The sequence below is a fragment of the Mustela erminea genome, chromosome 5 (genome assembly GCF_009829155.1).
Source record: "Mustela erminea isolate mMusErm1 chromosome 5, mMusErm1.Pri, whole genome shotgun sequence".
Classification (NCBI taxonomy): domain Eukaryota; kingdom Metazoa; phylum Chordata; class Mammalia; order Carnivora; family Mustelidae; genus Mustela; species Mustela erminea.
In genome coordinates, this window is record NC_045618.1 from 68,508,300 (window position 1) to 68,531,295 (window position 22,996).

The following is a 22,996-nucleotide window of genomic DNA, read 5'->3' on the forward strand; positions in this document are numbered from 1 at the left end:
CTGCAAAGAAAAGGGAAAAAGAAAGAAGAGGTTCCCATTGGTGTGATTTCCATCAAGCAATTAAAATTTTAAAAAACTGGAATCAAATCAAAGAAATACATAAAACCACCATGGACAAAAATTAATGACTCAGTAAAAAGAAGCTTTATCAGCTTTCAGAAGTGTGCGGTAGAACAACCACATTTTATGTGACCTATCACAAATCAGTTGTTTCAAGAAAAGTGAAGTATGTGAGAAGTCAGTGGGAATGCAGATTTTTGAGGACACCCAAAAGATTGTACAAGAGCTTTCCACAAAGCTATTTTAAAGAAAAAAAAATATATGAGAAAGCAAACTACAATTGCTATGGGACAATTTAACTTTCTGTTAAATAATAACAACTTGATTTTAAAACATAACGGAGAAGTGTGTCCTCTCTCTCTCTCTCTCTCTCTCTCACACACACACACACCAGAGTCTACAGGTAGGATTAGTATAATTCTACTCTGATTTTTCTCCCTCCAGACTTCTGAAGGAAGGATGGTGATAGGGACTGCAGGATCCTTTCACCGCTCAGAGCATTATTTGCAGGGTCCTTCGGAGGAAGCACTTACCCACACAGGTCCTCCCGTCTGGAGCCACCTCATAGCCTTCATTGCACTGACACTGGAAGGACCCCACTGTATTGATGCATTGGCCATTTCTGCAAAGGTTCCCATTTCCAGTTGCACATTCATCAACATCTGCCAAAAAAAGATCCTTTGATATATTCCAAAGAAAATGTCATAATTCCAGCAATGATCAAAACCTTCAAAGGGAAAAATACTTATTCTAAATTTTAGTGGCCTTTGCTGGCTCAGCCAAGCATTAAAAATTCCAGTAAAGATCTAGTTTGTAACAACACAGCTGGCTTTACTCAACTATCAAAACCTAACAAGATTATACTATTCTATTAATTAGAAATTGATAATTTATATTAGAACTTTATATGAGTTTCACCTTGATCTTTCTTTACTTTTCATTTTTAAAAGCTAAAAACCCAGTACACAATACAGCTGAGGGTATTACTAAGTATTCTCATAATTAGAAGTATATAAAATTAGCCTCTAGAATGATATAAAATTTGGATCATTAATCTCACTTATAAATAACAGTATGTTTTATAGGGAGGATTTTATAGATTCAATAATTGACTTCTTTTAAGAGAGGCTATAGTGAAACACTGAGACAAGTAGGTCCACATCATTCCTGAATTATGCAATTTCTATACAAAGAATCACACTTATATGTTTTAAAACGTCAGTTCAATTTATTTAAAAATGTACTGAATTCACAGTATGGCACATATAAAACTTATAGCTGCTAATGAGGCATTTTAATGAAAGTCATGGCTGTAGTTACTCTATTTGACATTTACTTAGGACATTATATTTCATAACTCCTTGCCAGTTGTTATGTATTAGAGGGCATATATTTAAGAACACTGGCTGGCACCCCAGACGGGCTGCTAATTGCAAAGAATGCAGATAAAACATCCTTCCTTCAGTGCCCACCGGTTTGCATACGCACCTATGCAGTCATTGTTGTGGGAAAGGATGAAGCCGTGGTTACAGCGGCAGTTGAAGGACCCAATTGTGTTGCGGCAAGTTCCATTCCCACAGGCGTCTCGCTCACACTCATTTATGTCTAGTGGGAACAACGGGCACAGAGGAACATGGCTGTTAACAGAAGACGAGGTGAGTGCCTATCTGGGGCTTCAGGGCATTGTGGGGTTCACAGTGCATCAGGAGTAGGCTAAGAACATCTTGATCATTGGCAGTTCCCCATGACTCAGCAAAAGCCAAGGATCTAAACCTCGGGCATAAACCATTTCCTTGGTTGGCATGTTGAAGGAGGCAAGCTAAGGACATGAGAACTGGACAAGAATTATTCTACTCTATTTACTTCTAGAATTCTACACCCTTGCCACTTTTCTCAAATATTTTCATTTGGAAATGGAAAATTCTGTGTGCATCTGGGTCTTGATTTGCTGCCACCTTTGGCAAACTTCAGCCTTTAGGATTCTCACTGCAGTTTACCAAAAAGCAGGGAGTCACCTGATAGTACCCTGAAATCAGCAACAAAATACATGAGGTTTCTAACTCACCGGATATTTTCGATATCTCTTCCTTCTTTCCAGTCCACCCCTAAAAACCCATGACTACTCCCACTAGTGGTGACTTATTTCACTCTTAAAAACTACCCCAAAGTGATGGCACTGGGCTCTTCTGCTACACTCTTGCGTTATTATTTGTCTTTTTATTGGTCTCTGACTTTTCTCTTTGACTATTTTGTAGAGCTGTTTTGTCATCTTTTTTTATCTTTGCATCGGGCCCCAGCAACTGACATATTTCTTATAGAGCAGGTGTACATTATATTGAGGAGGAAACAAAATGAAAGAAAGTTGATCCTGCTGGTTTGCGGGAGAGGCAGAATGAGGAGGGCAAGGGTGCAGGGAGGGAGATTCGGGGAGTGAAAGACAACGGCTCAGGTTAGCCAGATGCAGTGTTTAGAGTTAGGATTTCCTTTCCTTTAGAATTCTGGGCATGAAGACAAGTGATCTGGGATCCTAAATCAGAAAGCTTTTGCTGACCCCAAAGGGATCCAATGTGTGCGTCTGTGTCTGAAGACCACATTTGGATGAGTCACCCTGCCAGCAGTCAAGAACTGCTGCTTTGATTCATTTTTAGCCAAACTAGTGAAATTCTTCTGTAGGACGGCCTCCTTGGTAGAGGGTTCCAGAAAATCCAGATGGAAGAGGAAAAAAGACTGTTACACAGGGTGCCATTGCTATGCATGGGTAAGCTTCCCAGGAGCAAGCAGGGTTGATGATACTCCTCTAACTGAAAACCTGCTATCTGTTCTGAAGAAGACAAAACTTTATAAGAATGTGCCCTAATGGATGAACCCAATTACAGCAAAAGCTAAGCTCTTAAAACATTACTCTATTGATTCTTCTTTTTTTCCAGCTGTGAAACTCAATCATGTTCATGAAGTCCCCAAAGACTTATTGGATGTTGCTTGGAAGTAGAAAAAGGAAGGAGGAAAAGAGAGAAAATGATTGATTAATATTTGGTATTTATTCTAAATTTATTCTAAGCATCCTGGCTTAGTACTGAAAGCAAGAGAGAAAGGTATTTAAAATCTTGAGCTCTTTTCCCCTAGAGAAATGTGGGTATTTTTTTGTTTGTTTTTTGTTGTATTTTGTTTGTTAGTTAGTTTGTTTGCCTTTGTGGGATCCATAAATTTGCCTTTAAAGATCTGGTACAAACTATATATGCTTCTCAAAAAATGCTCATATTCAAACACTCAAATCTGCACTCTATTCCAATAAGGCGAACCCACGCTGATTTCATAAAGTAATAGGCTATTAACATTAATAAATTTCTTTTTGTATTTTTACAAAGTATGTACAAGTTTTTTTTTTGTATTTTTAAATATTGTTCTCAGTTTTTACCTTAGTAAGTTTTTCTGACCTTGCAGCCAAATGAGTTTCGAGGAAGAGGTTTATTATGTTCAGGTTGCCAAAGATTAAATACCAAAGGAGGTTAATGCTACAGGCCTGCTTATATTTTTATTTTAAAAACAGTAAAACTAATATTGGAGGTTTAGTATTAACTTCTCTATGTATTCAGATGCAAATGAATTTTTCAATAGGCTATGAGTTAAAAATAAACAATAATCACACACTCACCCAAACACATGGTTTGATCAGCATTTGTTTTAAAACCAGTGTGGCAAAGGCAATAAAAACTTCCAACTGTGTCAATACACTGTCCATGGCTGCAAATATTGGGGATTTCTTGACATTCATTGCGATCTGTGGACAAAAAGTATAGTTAAGTATCTTAGGTAGAGTTTAGGAGACCAAACTACATTAAGTGATTTACTTCTAGGTCATGCTCTGGATTGGTCCTAGCTCTAATCCGAGCCAGGAGAACAGACACTGCCATTATATTTATTTTTACTTCAAAATTAGTTAAAGTTACTCTCATTTACTGGACACATTCAGAGTATGTTAACAATTCATGAAGGGATGGAAAAAATGTCCCGAAAGGAGAGAAAATTTAGAAGTAGAATGAGGAAGAAGACTCAAAGCTGGGAGATACTCCGTTTGATTGTGTACCTAAGCAATATCATAGACTATGGAATGAGTTAGGTATCTTGTCTGGTCAAGATTTGGTGCCTCAAGTCATAGACCCTTCATGGCTTCCTTTGGAAATTTATATCAAAGTCAAACTAATCCCATTGCTAAGATAGGTTTTCCTGATGGAAAACCCACACTGTCCCTTGTTCAAGTTTCACTTCATTGTTTTGTCTTACTCCTATTACCTTTTGTTCCATCTCAACCAAGTCTTCAGGTCTGCACATGGCTCCTTTTAGCCCTTGACAATCCTGGTGATGTTTCTTTTTACTCATACTCACTCAGAGGAAGGCCCTGTCATCTTGCCTCTGCCAGTCTTTAAGCTCTAAATTATATTTATCATCAACTGAATCTATGAGTTCTCCTGAAATCGGATCATCTGAGGGGTGGAATTTATTATATGAATCTACAAATGACATAATTGCATGCCTACTTAAGTCTCTAATGTAATTTTTTAAAGGTCTCAGGACTCTACATTTAGGACCCATATCATCTGAAGAGCACTGTATCATCCTGGTCTTCCTCCTGTCATAAAAGAGAGCCAACAGCAGAATGCCAACTTGAGTATAGAATCCATAAAGCACAGCAATTACACTGCTTCTGTCTGAATAATCCAAACTTGCTGTCAGCTGCTGAGAAGACCACAACTGGAATGGGCACTTTTTGCTGCCCAGAGCAGTTGTACTCTTGCCAGAAGAAAGATTTGCGCTCTATTTCATGTGCCCATGTTGCCATTTTTATGACTCCCTCCTTCCAATATACAGAACATTAGACTTGATGAATCACCATACAATTTAAAAGTCTCAAGTGAGGCGCCTGGGTGGCTCAGCGGGTTAAGCTGCTGCCTTCCGCTCAGGTCATGATCTCAGGGTCCTGGGATCGAGTCCCATATCGGGCTCTCTGCTCAGCAGGGAGCCTGCTTCCCTCTCTCTCTCTCTCTCTGCCTGCCTCTCTCTCTGTCAAATAAATAAATAAAATCTTTAAAAAAAAAAAAAAGTCTCAAGTGAGCTTGAATATATCATCTTAATGGAGAAACTGGGACACAGCAGCTTAGAAGCTACTGCTTGCTTATCTAGAAGTGCTTGTTAACCTAACAAATTATGATCATTCCCATTGGGGAAAATGGATTTAAAATAAGCAAACTGGATAGGCAGAAGAAATTCCTTTCCACTGCTAAGCTCTATAAAGGGAACTGGTTTTGAGGAAGGGTGTCTCAGAACCTACGAGAGTTGGACCAAACCTTGGGTACCCTCGGGTATTACTGAATCTCCAGGAATGCAAGGGACCAGGTCTGTCTTATCTCCTGGGCCCACAGGAAATGGAGTGCACTATGGGTCTTCTTGGAGAAGGAATTAGGAAAATTCTTTCCCACGTTGCCTATTTTATGATGGTTTTAAGAAAAGAAAACGTGAAGCACTTTGAGGTTCTAACGATAAAATAGCAAGTTACAGTTTTAGAGAATTTAATTGTGGAGTTCACTTTGGAGACCAGAAAACTAGGTTTCTACAAGCACCAGGATTTGAGCTCCCAGAAAATTATGTCTGAGACAGAGATAGGAGGTTTAAACACAATTTTAGGAGGAAAAATACAGCAGACAGAGATCACAGGGAAGCATATGTCTCCTGCCTTTAAGCTGGGCAAGACATTCACAAAGAGGCTGCATTTGCTCTTTTTTAGAGCGCCTTGGGTCGGACGCGCACCCTGGGCTTAGACACCTACCCGTTCTCTCAGCAATGTGGGTAATATGGCCAGCTGTGATTTGGGATTTGAAATGATGTACTTTTCAAATAAATTCAAATAAAAGTTCACATAAAAATCTAATATTGCAAAGGAAATTTTGGTTCTTTTCATCTTAAACACAGGACAAGAGGAGTATTTTTGCAGTGTGCTTGAAAAAATGCTATGCATAGGATAGCATCGAAGAGATTTTAACAGATTTTAAAAGGTACAGATGAAGATAATTCCAGAATGAAGTCTTCAGCCCTAGAGGCTGAATAATTGCAAAACTCAAGTACATTCCCTTTCTTCCGAGGATTCCAATGAATGAGGGAAAGTGAGCGTTGGCCACAAACAACGCTCACTCACAGTACTTATCCCTGATTGCTGCTGGATGAGTTTTATTGGTGCTAATGTTCTACAAGAAAATATGGCAGGGCTTAAGCCCTAGCAGGCCCTGGTTGGACGTGTTGTTTTGATGTATAAATAGCTTGTCCCACTTCTTGCCTGAGCGTGAAATGGTGTGAAATGACACGTTCTATATTATCAGCAATTCCTTATTTTGATTGGAATTATTCTGCCCAGTTTCAAAGAAATATAAATTAAGAGCAAAATGCAGGGAAGTGGTATAATTGCCAAGTTACACTTGGGTATTGTGACTCATATCAGAGACGTCCCCACTTTTCCTGTCCTGTTTTTTTTTAATACACGAATAACAACTGCTTTGTTGACAAAATGCTAAACACTTACACATGTTCCTTTAAACCCAACAAAATAAGCCTTGATTCTCAAAGTGAGTTTTTGTTCTGCTATTACACCCGCTTCCCACCAAGGTCTAATAAAACAATGCAAAATACCCTACAGAGAACAGTGCACTTCCTACCACTTAATCACTGGTAGGCAAGGAAATCCAAGGAAAATCTGACCACGTTCCCTTGTGTTGTTTCATTCACAAATGCATAAAATATCCAGGAAACTCCTTGGGAAATGAACCATAGCAAAATAACACATTCTTCCTGCCCTCCGTGCTAAATATACAAAGATTTATAATTACTCAAAAACTCACATGAAAATCACTCTGAGGTGTAATTTTGCTTCTGGGCTGAGATACCGCTGTTTTAATTTTGGTGCCACTGGCTAGAGATGCCATCAGATACTTAAAACTTGACCATCCATTTAATCTAACTCATCTCTCTTATTTCTACCTCCTCTGTGCCAAAAGCGAACAACAATCTATCCTCTAGGGGATGGTTTCTCATTTGACTGTAGGTGACTTATAGCTAATAAAAGGCTGTTAATGTTTCCTGCCCTCAATTCTGTTAGATGTTTAGGAGCAAAAGTGGTGCTGTTGGTCTTTTTTGCTTGGTTTATGCAGGTTAATCAAACTCCGCTCAGGAGAGGTTCACTGTCTAGAACTGGGGTGTATGGTTGCAAAGGTGACAACTTTCTGTCCTATGGGGGATTATGTAAAGGGAAATAAAAAAGTATTTGGCCCCAAATACTGATCAGGGGACTCTGTGTGTGTGTGTGTGTGTGTCTGTGTCTCCGTGTGTGTGTCTGTGTCTGTATGTGCGCGCACACGAGCACCCGCGTGTGTTGTGCGTATTTGTGGGAATGGGTGTTTGCAGCAGGGCGGGAGAAAGGCAAATAGGAAATCTTTGTAGGCACTTGATATATTTGTTGTTTTAAAAACATCACCTTTATGAGTGTTTAGACATTTCCATAATTTTCCTTTTTGCTAGTCTAGCTACTGGAACTCAGCAGTCCAAGCCATAACTCATGTATTCTTCAACCAGACCTTCTCAGAAAACCCCCAGTATGTGAGGCGTGATGCAACTTGGCCCCTGGTGGGCTCAGGCAGCCGGCTGGAGCCACTCACCGTTGCACTGGCCCGTGGAGGTGAAGCGGTAGCCGGGCTTGCAGTCGCAGCGGAAGCTGCCCGCTGTGTTGATGCACTCGGCGTTGCGCTGGCACACAGGGCCGTTCTGACACTCGTCGATATCTCCAAGCAGAAGAGAATTTCATTAGAAGGGGAACAGCATGGGGGGCAGGGGAAGGGTCCAGGGGCTGAAGCCTCTCACAGAAGAGAGATTTCTCTTTCCTTATTTTGATCCATTCTATTGAACAGACAAGGGAACACTGGAGACTTATTTTCTAGTTTTCCCACTTTGCTAATATTTTTCATAACTGCGAGTACTTGGTTTATGACCACATATGGACTCTAATGATTCTGTGTCTTAAAAAAAAAAAAAAGTCATGAAACTCAGCTGTTAGGACCAGGACTTGGCATGGTCTAGACTAAATATCCTATGAAATGTCATATTTTGCTCCAAGTCCCCAGGGTTTTATGATTCTATCAGGTTGCTTTCGTCCCAAATGTTCTAAGTTCTATAAGCAAAGCATCTCGAGACTTCATGTACATACGAGTCCCTTGGGGTCTTGTTGAAAGGCAGATTCTGATTCAGAGTGTCTGGGGAATAGCTTGAGATGCAACATTTCCAATAAGCTTACAAATGCTTCTTCTGATGCACAGGCAGTGTGTTGAACTACAGAGCTACGGAGGCTCCTGCTTAAATTACTGCCACATGGCGGTCAAATAGAGGAAACTTAATATAAGAGGCTGCACATAAAACTACTGAGAACAACCCAACTTTCACTATCAAAGAAAAGAATAAATGGGTACTGTGTGCTTCAGAGCTTTGACTATACTCAGGGGGTTATTTGCCTCTTTTTTTTTTTAACCAGGTAGCAATATAGTTCAAATTCATGGCATTGTGAAAGTTACTGCATAGTCCAGGCTATGCCATGGGGCATGATACGTGTTCCCAGTCCCTGCTCTTACGAACAGTCTAACTTGGGCTCAGTCTGGAAAACAGAATAGCCCAGAACACAGGCAGAAGCTGGCTCTGAGCACTAGTAGTGGGGTTTTACCAAGTGGACTCCGCTAAAGAAGTTCCCACAAGGAGGCGGCAAATACAGCAGCTGATGCCTCACAGGTGTATGCTTTCTTGGCGGGAAACCTCAGGACTATTGTTAGTCAAAGGGAGGTTCTGCGGGGTGAGGCTCTCTGGGCAATAGCAGAAGTATGTCTGCTTTGGGTTACAGTGGACCCAAGACAAGCACCACCTCACCGAGCAGGTCTGCCACGATCTTATGAGCATACAGAAACACAGAGGGTAGCCAGTCTCTGCGGAATTCAAATGGTATCACCGACAAGCCTTTCTGTGGAGCCTCGGATGCCTTGCTTAGGATTATATGCATACTTGGAGAGAACAGATGCATGGATATTCCCTAAATCTCTTCTGGAATCCATTCTAATTTCAGGGTTCCTGAGGTGTATATGAAATCAACCTGTTCTCCGATTCTGAGAGCTAAAGGGTTCTGGCAAGTAGTTGACTCTGGATGAAATGTTCAACCTGATGATGCATATCCTGTGAAATGAACCCCCAAAGTTGGAATACTTTGTAATCTCCATATCTGCTGACTGTTACCTCGACAGCAAAATGCCTTATGTTGGTATACCTGTGGGTTTTCAACCTCATGTGGATAGTAAGGGCTAGGTTGACTTGGCAGTCATGGGGAGCCATGCCAATAGGTTTGGGAACTCTAAATGGAAGACAACAAAAGAGGCCCCAGGAAGGTGGCAGACATCCTAGGCATCTATGAAAGGGGGAAGACTGGCTATGAGGAAGACAGCCAATGTTAGATTATCTGCTCATCGGCTGTGGGCTCCTTTCTTTTCTTCTGCATCACGCTTCCTCTCATGCTTCCTCTCCAGACACCTGATCCTTGATGGCCTTCCAAACCACAGGGGCCAGAGCCAAGGCCTGAGATGACTATCTCCTGAGGAAGACTGGGAATGGCTCTCACCCCATTCTCCACCCCCCCCCCTGCCAACACCTGGCAGAGTCAGGGACATGTGCCCATTTGGGCACAGTAACTGAAAGCTTGGTGAAGAGAATTTAACAAGCAAGAGCTGAGGATCATAACTTTACTCATGGTTTGTGAGTCTGTCCCTAGTTTAGGGGAAAAAAAGGTTTTTTTAACATTAAAATGTTGACATATGTGCTCTAACACATGCTCTAAGGCGTAAAAACTGTTTCTGACATGAACAAAAACTCCATGAGAGGCCCCAACTTTAAATATTAAATAGACAATTATTCCAGCTATCCGAGGCACATGGTATCTTTAATAACCAGTAACCAGTCCCTTTTAGTAACTTCTTCCCCACTATCTTCCCCAGATGTAGGAAAAATACGAAGTGCTCTGAGGAATGCACAGAATCACAGTACATGCACATGGCAAGGGGAGGCGATTCGAAAATGAAAAAAGTACCACTTGCACACATGCCAGCATTCTTCATATAAAATCAAATTTGCTGTTCTTGCCATTTGGAATTCTCTCATGCATTTGGAATATTTGCATTAACCTTGTTTTCACTTGGGAGTAGCACAGGCTCCGTGTGGAAGAGAACACTAATTTTGAGATTCGAGTACAGATGACCGCCCACCACCCATGCTCACTTTCAAGCAATGTGAAACAAAAGCAATCTCTGCGACACACCCAGGAACTCAAGGCTTTCTGCTATCAGCTGGGAAATCTAATACATTGTGCGTGGGGCGGGGCGGAGGGGGGGGACAGGGCTGGGAAATGCACCTCCTGCTTTTTCCACTGGGAGTTAGGGAATTCTTTTGCATGAAAGAATGATGTTCCACATGCTGCCCTACACTGTTGCTAGAGCTGATGGATTTCTGAAATCCCAATGTTGTGAACTGGCCACGTTTGTGTGGGCAAGTAGCTTGTCGGTTGGCTCATTTCTGGATATAGTGACATCACTTACCTTCACACACCAACAACTTGTCATTATAGAAGAAGCCCACTGGACATTCACATCTGAAGCTACCAACCATATTGATACACACTCCATTTTCACAGACCCCTGGGATCTCCCGGCATTCGTCGATATCTGGAAGCAGAGCAGCCACGCGTGAGTGACGTCACGGCGCGTGATCTCCATGCAGGGTAAATGGACGCTGAAAGCTGGCAGCTTCTAACGTCAATGTTTATGTAAGGTCCAAAGCCAAGTAAGAGAAAGTGCATGAGTGTTTGGGTGGAGGAGGTGTGTGTTGGCGTGGTGGCGATGCAAATGGAGGAGGTCAATCAATATAAAATTGAAATCATAAACTGCTTTGCAGACACTCGATCTGAATTTAGTATCTGGATATAGTGTCTGTCTTCTTGGTTTTGTTTCAGAACGTCAGCTTAGTCCAGGTAGGAGCCATCTTGGTACCTCCTGGACGCTATGTACCAGATGAGTAGAATAAAGGGACCTTTGAGAGTAAGGGGCCTCTCAGTCCAAAGTGTGCAGGGGTGTTGGGCTAACATAGGAAAGGAGAGCTGGTGAAGCGCAGAGGAACCCATCGCCATAGACAACTGGATCTTTCGAATTCCCCTTCAACACTCCCTTTCTCCTTCACATGGCTTTGAAAAGTGGGTAAGTTAGGTCTGAGATTGTAAGCTGGGCCCACGGTGACTGTGGGGCCAGCATTGAGGAAGGACTATTGCCTTATACTGTGGCTTCCTAAGGCCAGGGGCTGGGGCTGGTTGTGATGTCACTGCTTTACCAGTCCTTAGCATGTCACCTGAGTCCATTAAAATTTGGTAGATTAAGAACCAGTGTCTGGAAGTTGGGTTGGTAAGCATTAAAGCAGGACCAGAGTAGGCACAACAGCAGGGCCAGAACACAGGCTACTTTGAAAGCAGGCTGGCCAGCTGGTAAGTGGCCTTGTGGGCAGGTCTCACCTCCTCACGGTCATGGTGGTCCACTCTCTGCCTGACCTGCTCTCAACTCCCAACAATTCAGTGTCTTCGAGGACAATCATAGAAGGCGTGTTAACAGTGTCTCTCTAGTTGTATACCTGGCCTATTTCTCAGCATTCAGCCTGGATTTACTCACTGAATCATCACAACCACTCTAGGAGATGGTCTCCAGGTATCGTGACTACCATCACTATGCAGGTGATGGAACTGAGGCCAAGACAGCGGATGGAACTTGCCAACGACCACAGAGCTAAGGAGAGGCAGAGTCAAGATCTGATACCAGGAGCCTGCTAACAGGCTAGCCTGCCTCCCTCAGGCTCCTTCAGGTCACAGTTTCACAAAACTATAATCAAATCCTGAAGGACCCCTCCACCAAGCCTTGCTGGAGTTTCACAAAGCACTTTGGAATGCTGGGAGGCAGGGGTACCCTTGGGTGGCTCAGTGGGTTAAACACCTGCCTTCAGCTCAGTTCATGACCCCAGGGTCCTGGGATCGAGCCCCACACTGGGCTCCTTGCTCAGCGGGAAGCCTGTTTCTCTCGCTCCCTCGGCATGTTCTGCCTGCAGCTCTTTGTGCTGCTGCTTCTCTCTCTCTCTCTCTCTCTGACAAATAAATAAATAAACACTTTAAAAAACAACAACAGGAAAGAAGAAGCTGGGAGGGGATGTAAAGCTCCAGTCTTTCCAGTTCACTAAGTATCTGTTACCACGCTGCTGAGATACTTCCGTTGACGTACTATAGCCAGGAACCTCTGCAAGGATCTGTTTGCCCGAGTCACCGGAAGACGGTCACAGTTGCATGCGGAGCCCACAAGAGCGATCACAGTTTCAGAATAATCATGCTCTAAAGTTAGCCTGCTTTCGGGGAGAAATTTGACAGACCACAGGTTTATTTTAGACCCTTTTCTGAAGGGGTTGATTTTGTTTGAAGGCAAACTGATCTCTTTCATGGAAAACACAGCTTGGTGTATATGGTTATTTTGAATATAGGTGATTATGTGTTTGGATTTTTCACACATTTGGCATTCATGTTCTTAAAAGCCTGTGCAAAGGAATGTCGCCAATGCGTGCCATCAGCAAACAAAAAACCAATTCAGATGACATTCTTTTAGCTCAAACATGAAACATTATATTCACCTTCATTTATTTTATATATAAGTGATGTATTATCAAGCTTAACTCTAACAGATGGGGTCAAATTTCTAGCCATTGTCAGGCATAAAATAGCAAAAGGATATATTAAAAATTGTATTTTCTTTTCCTGTCTGGATTTCATTTGACCTTCAACTTGGAGAAGTTTATATTTTAAGACAAGATTAACAAACTTGCTATAGTTTTAACCCCATACAGAATGGGCTCTATGTGCCAACAATCTTAAGGCCTTTCAGAAGGAGAGTATAAAGCTCAAATAAAACAAAGCTTCACAGTCATCTAAATATTTTGTCATGGTGGAATTTGGTAACAATAAGTATATTGCTAACTATCACATTTCCAGCTTTCAAGAGCTCGAGGCAAAGCAAGCTGCGAGTCAGGGCTGGATTTGGGTCCCGGCTCTGTTATTAATTAGCTAGGTGACCTCGGCCGAGTCCCTTCCCCTCTCTGGGCCTCTGTCCCCTCAGCTGTAAAGCAATGCATTTGGAACTACATGATGTCTGAGATGTCTCCAGCTTGACTGGAGGACGATATCGATGTTGTTTCGAATCTTTGCCTGCTGCCAACCTTGGAGGGCAGGCCTTGCTGGGGGACACGCCTGGTCTGTTCATGGAGAAATATTACTATTAAAGACCACTTATCTTTGGATCAGGGATTCTAGGGAGATGAAAAGATCTGTTTTTGGGAAGGGGAAAAACAAAGCAGCGAGGGCCAGGTGTTTCATGCCAATGTCATTTAGCAGCTTTTCCTTCCAAACCATGAAGTTTCTTTGGAAGTTGACTAGACTGTGGAGCCATATGGATTTGGCACTAGGGAAGCCAGGCTGATTGCTGGACCAGACCCTTGTTTTCTTAAACAAGGTCATTGGAAAGGCTGGTGTGGATTTCAGTTTACTCATTAGGAATAAGGTGGAACAAAGCAAGTGGTGATGTTTGCTACCAGACACAATTGCTCAGACTTAAGAGGGGCATCTAAGGATGCATATAAATCACACTGGGGAAAGAGTCCGAGAAGGCAATAGCTTTCCATCCACTTTTATGTTATTTGCTTTTAAACCACAAAGGCCTTGCCTCCGCTGGCTGAATGCCGTGCAATACTTCCCAATCTTGCACAAGCATCTCTAGTGTTGTAGTGGTGTCTGCTCCAGTTACCAGATGGGGCCTCTCACTGGAAAGATTTTTTTTTTTTTAATTTCACATCTGAAATTCCCAAAGCAGATGACCTGAGGAGAGTCCAGGTGAGATAAAACTGATCCCCAAAAGGGATTTATGTGAACAATTTACACATAAAGATTGGTATGAAAAGTCATATTAAACTCATGTCCTAGACAGAAGGAAAGATTGGGAGTTATAGTCAAATCAAATGTCAACTGGCCCCACTCCCAGAATCTCTCTCCTTGTTGATGCCTAGCGTTGGTTTAACTAAACTTGATTGTAATTTTGTGAAAAGCTTTCCAGCCCCCTGAATCACGAGCCACAAATGCGGCTGCCCATTAGGCGGAGCCACACAGGGGATGTGCACTTCATTTCAAATGAAGAATCAGGGTTTCAGTAAAGCTAAATGGCATGGTTTAACTTTTTTTTCCTTCTAAGAAAAAAAAAAAAAAGCAAGCTGAGAAAATATGGGTGTGTATTTCCGTTCTTAAACACAAAGGCAAAACCAGAAAATTCCAACAGTGGCACCATGACTCACCCACAGGTAACCCAGTGTAGATGTCAATGACGAAGCCCGGCCTTTGACTTCCGCAAAGCGTAGCAAATTCATCTGCAACGATGAAGCAAAGATGGGGAGGGAGGAGCAAGAATGAGGGTCGGTGAAGAGCCACGACTACGCCGAAAGAACTTACTTCGTAAACGTCTTCAAAATTATTTCTGTATTTTGAAGAATTTAAAATAAGAAAAAAATCTGAAAGTTCCCCCAGATGTTGTAACCTTGCCCTTAAGGCAAACACTGAATGAAGTGAGCTCATGTTGACGTATTACTAAGGAAGAAGCGGAGGTCTCCACATCACTGCCCACGCATTCGTATGAGCTTGCCTGTAGGAATTTGGGTTTCTAGAAGAATGTTGTTCAGCTCTGAACCAAGGGACTGGCAAGAGTGCCTCTTTCCATTCGCATTAAGGGATCTAGGATTTGAGGAATGCTTACAAAAGCCATTTCCTCAGTAGATCGGGGGAGAGCACAGCAAATCTAGCCAAGTTCTTGACATCAGGTCTATTAATGACTAATTCAGTTCAAACAACCAACTTATGTCACTACTTCAATTTAGGGAGCTGGATTTCATTCGGTGCAGCTCTCTCGTTTTTACTCACTCCCTCCCCCGACCCTCTATCTTCCTCGCATGTGCCCGAATAATTCATCAAAGTTGATAATAAGGGACAAATGAAGTATCATCTGCAGTCCCTTTTAACTTTGAGGTCCTGTAATTCCAGATCCTGACTGTAACTGACAGAACGTGGCTTCAAACTAAGCTCAAGGTGGCCAGTGCCTTGTTGGTCAAATCCGCTGAAAATTATAAAAAGTTTCTGGAAGTATTTTAATCAAAATGAAATATGTTCTTCCCATAGTGCTTTATTTCTTCGATATCTGAGTACCTGATTCTAACAAGTATAGTGCCAGCTGATACTGGTCATCCAGACAGATTTCAGGAACTCCCAAAATGTGTGCAGACTATATAACTAATGAAAATCCATTACTAGATTTGGCCAAGATTCAACACAAAGAAGAAATCTTGTATTTTATATTTAGAATACTTCAGTTCTTAAAAACTCAGGTATTTCTAAAAGTAAATGATAGTCCTTATTTGGGGTTTCCAAGGCAGCCTGTGGGAGAACAGTGATCCATTAAGGTTTTTTAAAAATACAAAAAACTTTTATTTCTCTTTGTAAAATCGAATTTAAAAATTTTTGTGCGTGTTTTCTAACAGAACACTTTGTGAAAACAATACATGCAATAATAAATGCATTTTTTGATCTAATTAAAAAATATATAGACACAGAAACATAGAGTTTTATATGTAAATACACATCCCAGGTATATGTAACCTCCATCTTTTGGGCTGATAGGTATGTGTAATCAAAAGATTTGAAGACCATTGGTCAAAAGCAGGGGTTAGCAATTTTTTTTCCTAAAGAGCTAAAGAGTAACTATTTTAGGCTTTGTAGGCTGTGGAGCCTCTGTTAAAATTGTTCAACTATTCTATGAAAGCAGCTATATAAAATAAGTAAGCGGATTGGGATGGCTGGGTTCTAATATAATTTCATTTAGAGACACAGAAATTTGAAGTTCATGTGCTTTTCAGGTGATGACCTGCTATTCTTTAGTATTTTCCAACCATTTTTGAAAATGTAAAAACCATGTTTAGCTTTTGGGCCATACGAAAATTGGTGGTGGGCTGGATTTGGTCCATGAGCTGTAGTTTGCCAACCCCTGGTCTAGAGACATCCTGCAGACTGGAGATAACTCTTGGTAATTCTAAGTGGTGATGATTACATTATTTCTGGAGTAAACAACGGATAGACTGGTGTATTTCCCTAAAAAAGAATATTCTGTCCAATGCATTGTCCGAGAGCACCAGACAAGAGATTTAATGTCTTCCAGGTCACTGTGGGGAGTGGAGTAGGTACTACAGAATGTTCTGATCACACCTGCCTCACAGTTCCTTCACTCTAAATGGTAATGTCATCATTTACCTGCTGATGTAAGAACCATGCACCAATGCACTTCATTACTCCAAGGACATGGGTTAGGCTTTTTTATTTTTTTTTTTAAATAAATAGCATCATAGAGATTTTTCTCTGTGAGGATATACGAAAAAAGTTCTCTCAAGAAGGGTTGTGCTTTTGCATGGTGTTAGGTTTGCTTTATAGTCATTGAGACTCTTAAACTCGATTATCGCTCCCTTTTTATATGAGCTGCTAGGAAGTTTGGAGCCAAACTTATTGCTCATCTTTGGCAAGTGTGTAGAAATTCCCAGCTCGGATTTTTGCATATTAGCCTCGCTCCTTGCTCCAAGTTTCTTACCCTTGTTTGCCATTTGCCTTAGGCCTTCTTATTTTACATTGAAATCTTTGTGGGTTGCCTTAAATTCCTTTTGGAACAAGACCAGTTATAAATAAGTAAGAATAATAGGAATATGGCTCACCTATCTGTCCTATTGCTCTGCCTAATGTTTCCAGTCTTTTGGCTACAGTGTGAACACCATAACAAAAACAATGTGTATAGTTTTATGATATGCTGAGTCTGTAAGTCTGGTGAATGAACTAGTGTACACGTTAGAAAGTGTGTTCTGTGACTCAATTTTCAGCCAGAAGGACTAGAATCAACTGTGAATTTAAACAATTGCCTTTGTGAGCAAATTTCTGCTTAGGAAGATCAACAGTGAACCCTTTTCTTCCTTTGCGGAGACTAATTTCCCCAGCAGTCCCTGGGTAATTTATCAACCTATGTTTTTGGCGATGGTGCAACTCACCTGTGCTTGGGATGGGACACTGCTCACAGGGCTTATTCCAGGCCCGGCCAATGTTGTAGGAACAACAGCACATCTTCTTGGTCATATTGAACAAAAGTTCTCCGTCACAGGTCTGGTTGTCAGCATAATAGTTTCTGTAGCACAGACTTCTTCTCATATCTAGAGGGAAGCAGTTGGTGATGTCTCAGGGAGAGCATGACAGATTTCTAAGGGGATGCTCAAGGAGGGCCCTTCTTTTGGATTTTACTGAAACTCGACTTTGATGAGAGCTGGGACAGCCTGCCCTTACACAATTTTCTGTCCACATATGCTGCTGTAAGAAAGGGGACTTTGAGAAACGTATTCCCTGGCATTTTGTGCCACAGAACGAAGTCATTATGGAGCTGCAGAATTAATAAACTTTACACGACTCTCCACCCAGTCTCTTATAACAATTCTCCACTGCTATTTGGCAACAATTTTCTCATTTCCGACTCATGATGTTTTAATACTGTAGGTCAGTGCTGTAAATATAATTGTATAAAGATACACCCAAAGTCAAACAAAAGAAGTACTATGAAACTGTTGTTTGGGATTTTCCAACATTACATTTTAAAGAAAACTCCCCAACCACCCACACAAGGTGGGGGAAAAAGGCCAAGCTTATGGTTTACAAGGGAGGAGGCTCTGTTGCAAAGACAGTGAAAGGGTGGCAGGCAGCACCGGGTCGACGAGTAAAGTAACACTAAAGACCAACTGCTGGACTTGCAGATGAGGACCCGACCAGCATGAGTCAGGAAAGCCTGGACTCACCCATGCAATTGTTCCCTCCATTCACTTGCATGTAGTCTGGAGGGCAGATGCAGGTGTAGTTGCCGACAGTGTTGTAACATGTTCCTGGACCACAAATTCCAGGGGTTTCACATTCATTCACATCTGGAATCCAAAGAGAAAGTGGCATGTGAATATGAAAACGTCACTCTCTGCAATGGCCCAAGACTCAGTGTTCCTGTAAATGCTGACAATGGTCGAGAAAATCCACGGGGGCACTTGGAAATCTGGATAAGAAAAATAGATGCTTAATTCATCAGTGTCCTTAATTCATCAGTGTCCATCTATGCTCAGTGTGTGTGTTTTTAAGAAAGGAGGTTCCAGAAAAAGAGGTTTGCCTTCTGATATGAGTTCCTAATAAATAAGTAACATTTATTTTACTGTAACATCCTCAAAGGCATGCAGAGATTGAAATGTGGACAAATTATAATTCTCAACTGTCCTTCAGAAAGACAGCTAATACTTTGTATGTTCTCAAAATCAGTGGAAGGATATGTACACCCTGAAGTCATCAACCATAGGCTTCATGAGTCTGCGTGGATAAGGTGGTACAGAAGAAGACGTTTCACACCCCTAACACACAAACATAGGAGTTGATTCTAGCCTTTGTTAATTCCAGGGGTCTTAGAGCTATGTCATATACATTGTGGTACTCAGCTAATACCCAGCGAGGTTATCACTTATCAAGGTCACCTAATAAGACTTTTGGAGAGCCAGAGGAATATTTCTCCTCCAGGATACAAGGATGTATCTTCCCTAACTAGTCATGTGACTCCTGCATATAGATGAAAACCATTGCTTCCACCCTGGTCTATGGTCCAAGCACTCTGAAAGCCAAAAGTGGTCAGTGGTCTCCATCTTTCCAATACAGGAGTTATCACTTCCATCCTAAAACCAAAGAGGCTGCCTTTTTAAGGGAAGCTCATTTCGGTGCATTCGTACAGATGATAAATCGTGAAGAACAGGAAGAAGAGGAACTCAGAACCTCCCAGAATATACAAGTCACTGAAATGAGTCCTGTGCTACTCTAACAGAAATGGCTTTTCTAAAGTGGCCAGAAAACTGCAGCCATAAGGGAGACTATAGCCCAAGATAATAAAACTCCAATTTTCTTTCTTAGAAAAAGAGGAAGATTTGGGATGTACTGGAAATGACAGCACATCGGTAACAATACAAGCTGCCCCATGTGCAGCTGGCTATGTTCATGTTTAGACCATTGTGCTATACTGTTAAATTCTTAAGTTTTTCTGGTGATTCTATGCTGGTTTTGGGGTCGCAAGCTGGAAGAACTCCTCCTCCTCCTTACCATCACACACTCGGGTATCTTCGTTCAGGTAGTAACCGGTTGGACAGCGGCACTGGAAACTGCCAAACGTGTTGATACATTTCCCACCTTGGCACAGCCCGGGGAGCTCCTGGCATTCGTCGATGTCTACCACAACGAAAACAATGGCATTTCTTCAGCATTGTCAATAACCCCGAGGAAGTTCAAAAAGTGCGTACTTTAAGGTCAAGGATACAGAATTACCTTCCAATATAACTGTGATAGGATTGGGCCGAAAACCTTCTCCTCCAGGACAAAGAATTTTGTACTCAGCTATTGAAACAAAAAATCGAAGTGAGTTCTACTGAAAAGAAATAAAATAAAATAAAATGGAAAAAAAAAGTGAGTTCTTTTGAACCAAAAATTTCTAGAAATAGCGTTCTCAAGAGAAAGACTGACATATCCACCTGAAAATATTCCCTTTCAGTAATCTTTAACAGTTACCCCACCCGTCTTAAGCAAGTCAACAACTTTGTATATACATATTATTTTCAAATGGCTCTTACTATGTGTGCCAAATAAGTGTTAGCCCAGTGTCTCTAGACTTTGGACCCTCCACCTACTCTCCTGGCCTCATGGTCTTGGGAACTATCTTATTCCCTATCGCTCTCACTATTTCTTTGTACAGATTTTCTTCTCCTTTTTATTTTCTAACAAACTCCTCCATTTTTTATATTTTGTTCAGCCTTACTTCTTCTGCAGAGCTGTAATTCCTTCCTTATTAATATATATTTTTAAAGGTTTTATTTATTTGACAGAGATCACAAGTAGGCAGAGAGGCAGGCAGAGAGAGGGAGGAGGAAGCAGGCTCCCTGCAGAGCAGAGAGCCCGATGCGGGACTCGATCCCAGGACCCTGGGATCAGGACCTGAGCCGAAGGCAGACGCTTAACCGACTGAGCCACCCAGGAACGCCTCCTGTCCCACTTCTCTCTCTAATGCCTAGAGATCTTTCTTGCCCCTCTGTTTCTACTGACGGCAGGACTGATGTCTGGTTTCCTAAACCAACTTCCGACAGCGTCCTTTGCTTCCCTCCGTGAATTCTGTCATTCGAGTATTTCATGCAAAAACATTTATTTCAGTGCCATGCACCAGCAGTGTAATACATACAGGTACATGTGAATAAGAATGAACTAATCTGCTGTGTCTTCCTGGTGAGCTTTGATAAGAATCAGCTCTTTCAAAATCATCACGGTCTTTCCAAATCTGATCATCCCTCTCCTGGCTTTCTGAAATGTTATGAGTGCATGCCTACACATATACACGTATGTATTCCAGTTCTAGTTCTGACCCAGTCTGGGGTAGTGTAGACCTCTACCGCTTTGCCAGTCACTATTAATCTATAGAGCTGACTCTCCTACTTAAACATCTTGGCTTGCTTCTTTCAACATCAATGAAATTAGCTATCCCCCTCTTTCTTTTGTTCCTTCCTCCTCTTCCCGCAAACACCCACTCTTTTTAAGTCTTCTCTTTCAGGTCACACCCTCCCTTCAAGGACAATTTAAAAACACCCAAGTCATCACTATCTCTGCCATTGACAACTGGCTTGCCTTTCTTAAGAGAGGAGAGAAGGAGGTATCTGCTAAGAAAGTATTCATCCCTGTGCTGAGTGCTTGACATGAATGACTTCTTTTAATCCTATAAGGCATGACAGGAATGAGGAAACTCAATCGTGCTAAGTGTAACTGACCCACAGTGACATGGGTGGCAAGTGAGAGAGTCCTAACTGGCACCAGGAGTGCTCCTTTTCCTGCTCATGGCACTGTGCCTGTGCTTTCTTCCCTTCTTGAGATGTACACTGAATTATAGCTTTTCTGTCTGGATCATATCTTGCTAGACTGTACACTTCTGGAGTACAGAATCCAGTCTAATTCATCTTTGCACACCCAAAGTATACACTCAAGGCACTCAACAGACAATTTTAGAACAAGTGAATAAGTGACCGTTCAGCAAGGAAAGAATCCATACCTATCCCAATATATACTATTAGCAGCACCACTGACCTTTGCCTAAGAAGCTGTATTTGAGTCTAAATCCTAAAACAAAGCCCACTTTGAAAAACGAGAAGACTTTTATATTTTTAGAAGACTTACTTATGTCCATAAAATCACATTCTGAAGCTTTCCTTCAAGTCCTATCACAAGAGTAGAAATAGTCTTCCCTTTCATATTTATTTGACTAATTGCTTCTCTTTCACCCAGGGACACTCTGGTCTGTCCTAGAGCTTTTGAAAACTAACTAATCACCTCTTGACGACAGGAGAGATCAGTCAATGTATTCCTTGGACGCTAAGCAATATTCTCTAAGTAACCTAACCTGGAAAACCTTTAAAATAATGCTATGTGGGTTTTCACTCAGAAAGAAGTGAAGTGTGGCCCGCCCCACCTGACCTTTTAGTACAAGCCAACTGGGGACATTTCTGATACCCAGATCGGGAGTGGGGTCCCTCAACAGGGCTGAGAGTTTTGATCTTCCTTCCCTGACCAAACAGGAGAGACTGGTAGCAGCTCGCTCTCTCTGTGGTTTCTAGCCTGTGGATCTAGAATGGACAGGTGGCCTGAGCAGGACTAATAATAATTTGTGGAGCATAAGGAAACATGGGGGACATGGGGAGATGGAGAGGAGAAGGGAGTTGGGGGATATCAGAGGCGAGACAAACCATGAAAGACTGTGGACTCTGAGAAACAAACTGAGGGTTCTGGAGGGGAGGGGAGTGGAGGGCACATATTGCATGGAGCACTGGGTGTGGTGCATAAACAATGAATTCTGGAACACGGAAAAGAAATTTTTCAAAAAAGGGAAAAAAAAAAGAAAGTAAAAATGAACAAACAAAAAGCAGGAGGATGTACACTTACAGGTGTTCACAGCAGGGCACAGCTCACACGGAGTACCCCAGGCTTTCCCCAAAGAACAGCAGCAGGAAGCCTTGGAGACACCAACTCCAATTTCATTGCTACAGGCTGTATCTCCGTTGTCTCCTCGAGGCCGAATATCCAGATAGCAATTCCCAGAGCGGGTATCTATTTACCATATACAGACAAAAGAGTGTCAGGAAGATTCCGTCTAGGTGAGGACTGAAACTTCAAATCCATCTCAGAAACTGTTTAAAAATCAGAATTTAGTTTTACTAGGAAACTAAAAGGTGCCCAAACACATATACTGGGACTCTGACCTATAGAAAAAAATAACTGAGAGTATAAACCAGATTTAGGAAATGTTGAAATTTTTACATTATTACTTTTTAAGAAAAAAATTGAGTGTGGAATGTTTAAGGCTGTCTATGTCTAAGTATCCTTCTCTAAGAAGTTTTAAGAGCTTACCAACACAGCCAACTCGAGTCGGGTTTAGCTCAAAGTCGGGGGGACAGTCACAGGTATAGCTGCCTGGGGTGTTGACACAGTTCCCGCTGATGCACGTGGTTGGGTCCAGACACTCATTAACGTCTAAAACCAAACACCGAGGGGCACAATTATCAGCCAATGTGGGGGCAGACATCACCATAAAACAGTAGCACTGGGTCTGGGGCTCCCCACAAGAATTTTAAG

At 41.9% G+C, this 22,996-nt stretch overlaps 1 protein-coding gene across 3 annotated transcripts in view; it reads right to left on the reverse strand.

Moving 5' to 3' along the window:
* FBN1 (fibrillin 1) overlaps positions 1 to 22,996 on the reverse strand; it is a 231,737-nt gene that overhangs the window by 32,435 nt on the left and 176,306 nt on the right. For all 3 annotated transcript variants that reach the window (XM_032343647.1, XM_032343645.1, XM_032343646.1), the window contains 12 exons: positions 22,772 to 22,894; positions 22,307 to 22,471; positions 19,658 to 19,726; positions 19,436 to 19,561; positions 18,112 to 18,234; positions 17,320 to 17,478; positions 14,542 to 14,613; positions 10,719 to 10,844; positions 7,758 to 7,880; positions 3,713 to 3,838; positions 1,549 to 1,665; positions 594 to 722 (listed from right to left, as the gene is read on the reverse strand). In XM_032343647.1, coding sequence (XP_032199538.1) covers positions 594 to 722; positions 1,549 to 1,665; positions 3,713 to 3,838; positions 7,758 to 7,880; positions 10,719 to 10,844; positions 14,542 to 14,613; positions 17,320 to 17,478; positions 18,112 to 18,234; positions 19,436 to 19,561; positions 19,658 to 19,726; positions 22,307 to 22,471; positions 22,772 to 22,894 — 1,458 coding nt within the window. The remainder of the gene's footprint in view (positions 1 to 593; positions 723 to 1,548; positions 1,666 to 3,712; positions 3,839 to 7,757; positions 7,881 to 10,718; positions 10,845 to 14,541; positions 14,614 to 17,319; positions 17,479 to 18,111; positions 18,235 to 19,435; positions 19,562 to 19,657; positions 19,727 to 22,306; positions 22,472 to 22,771; positions 22,895 to 22,996) is intronic.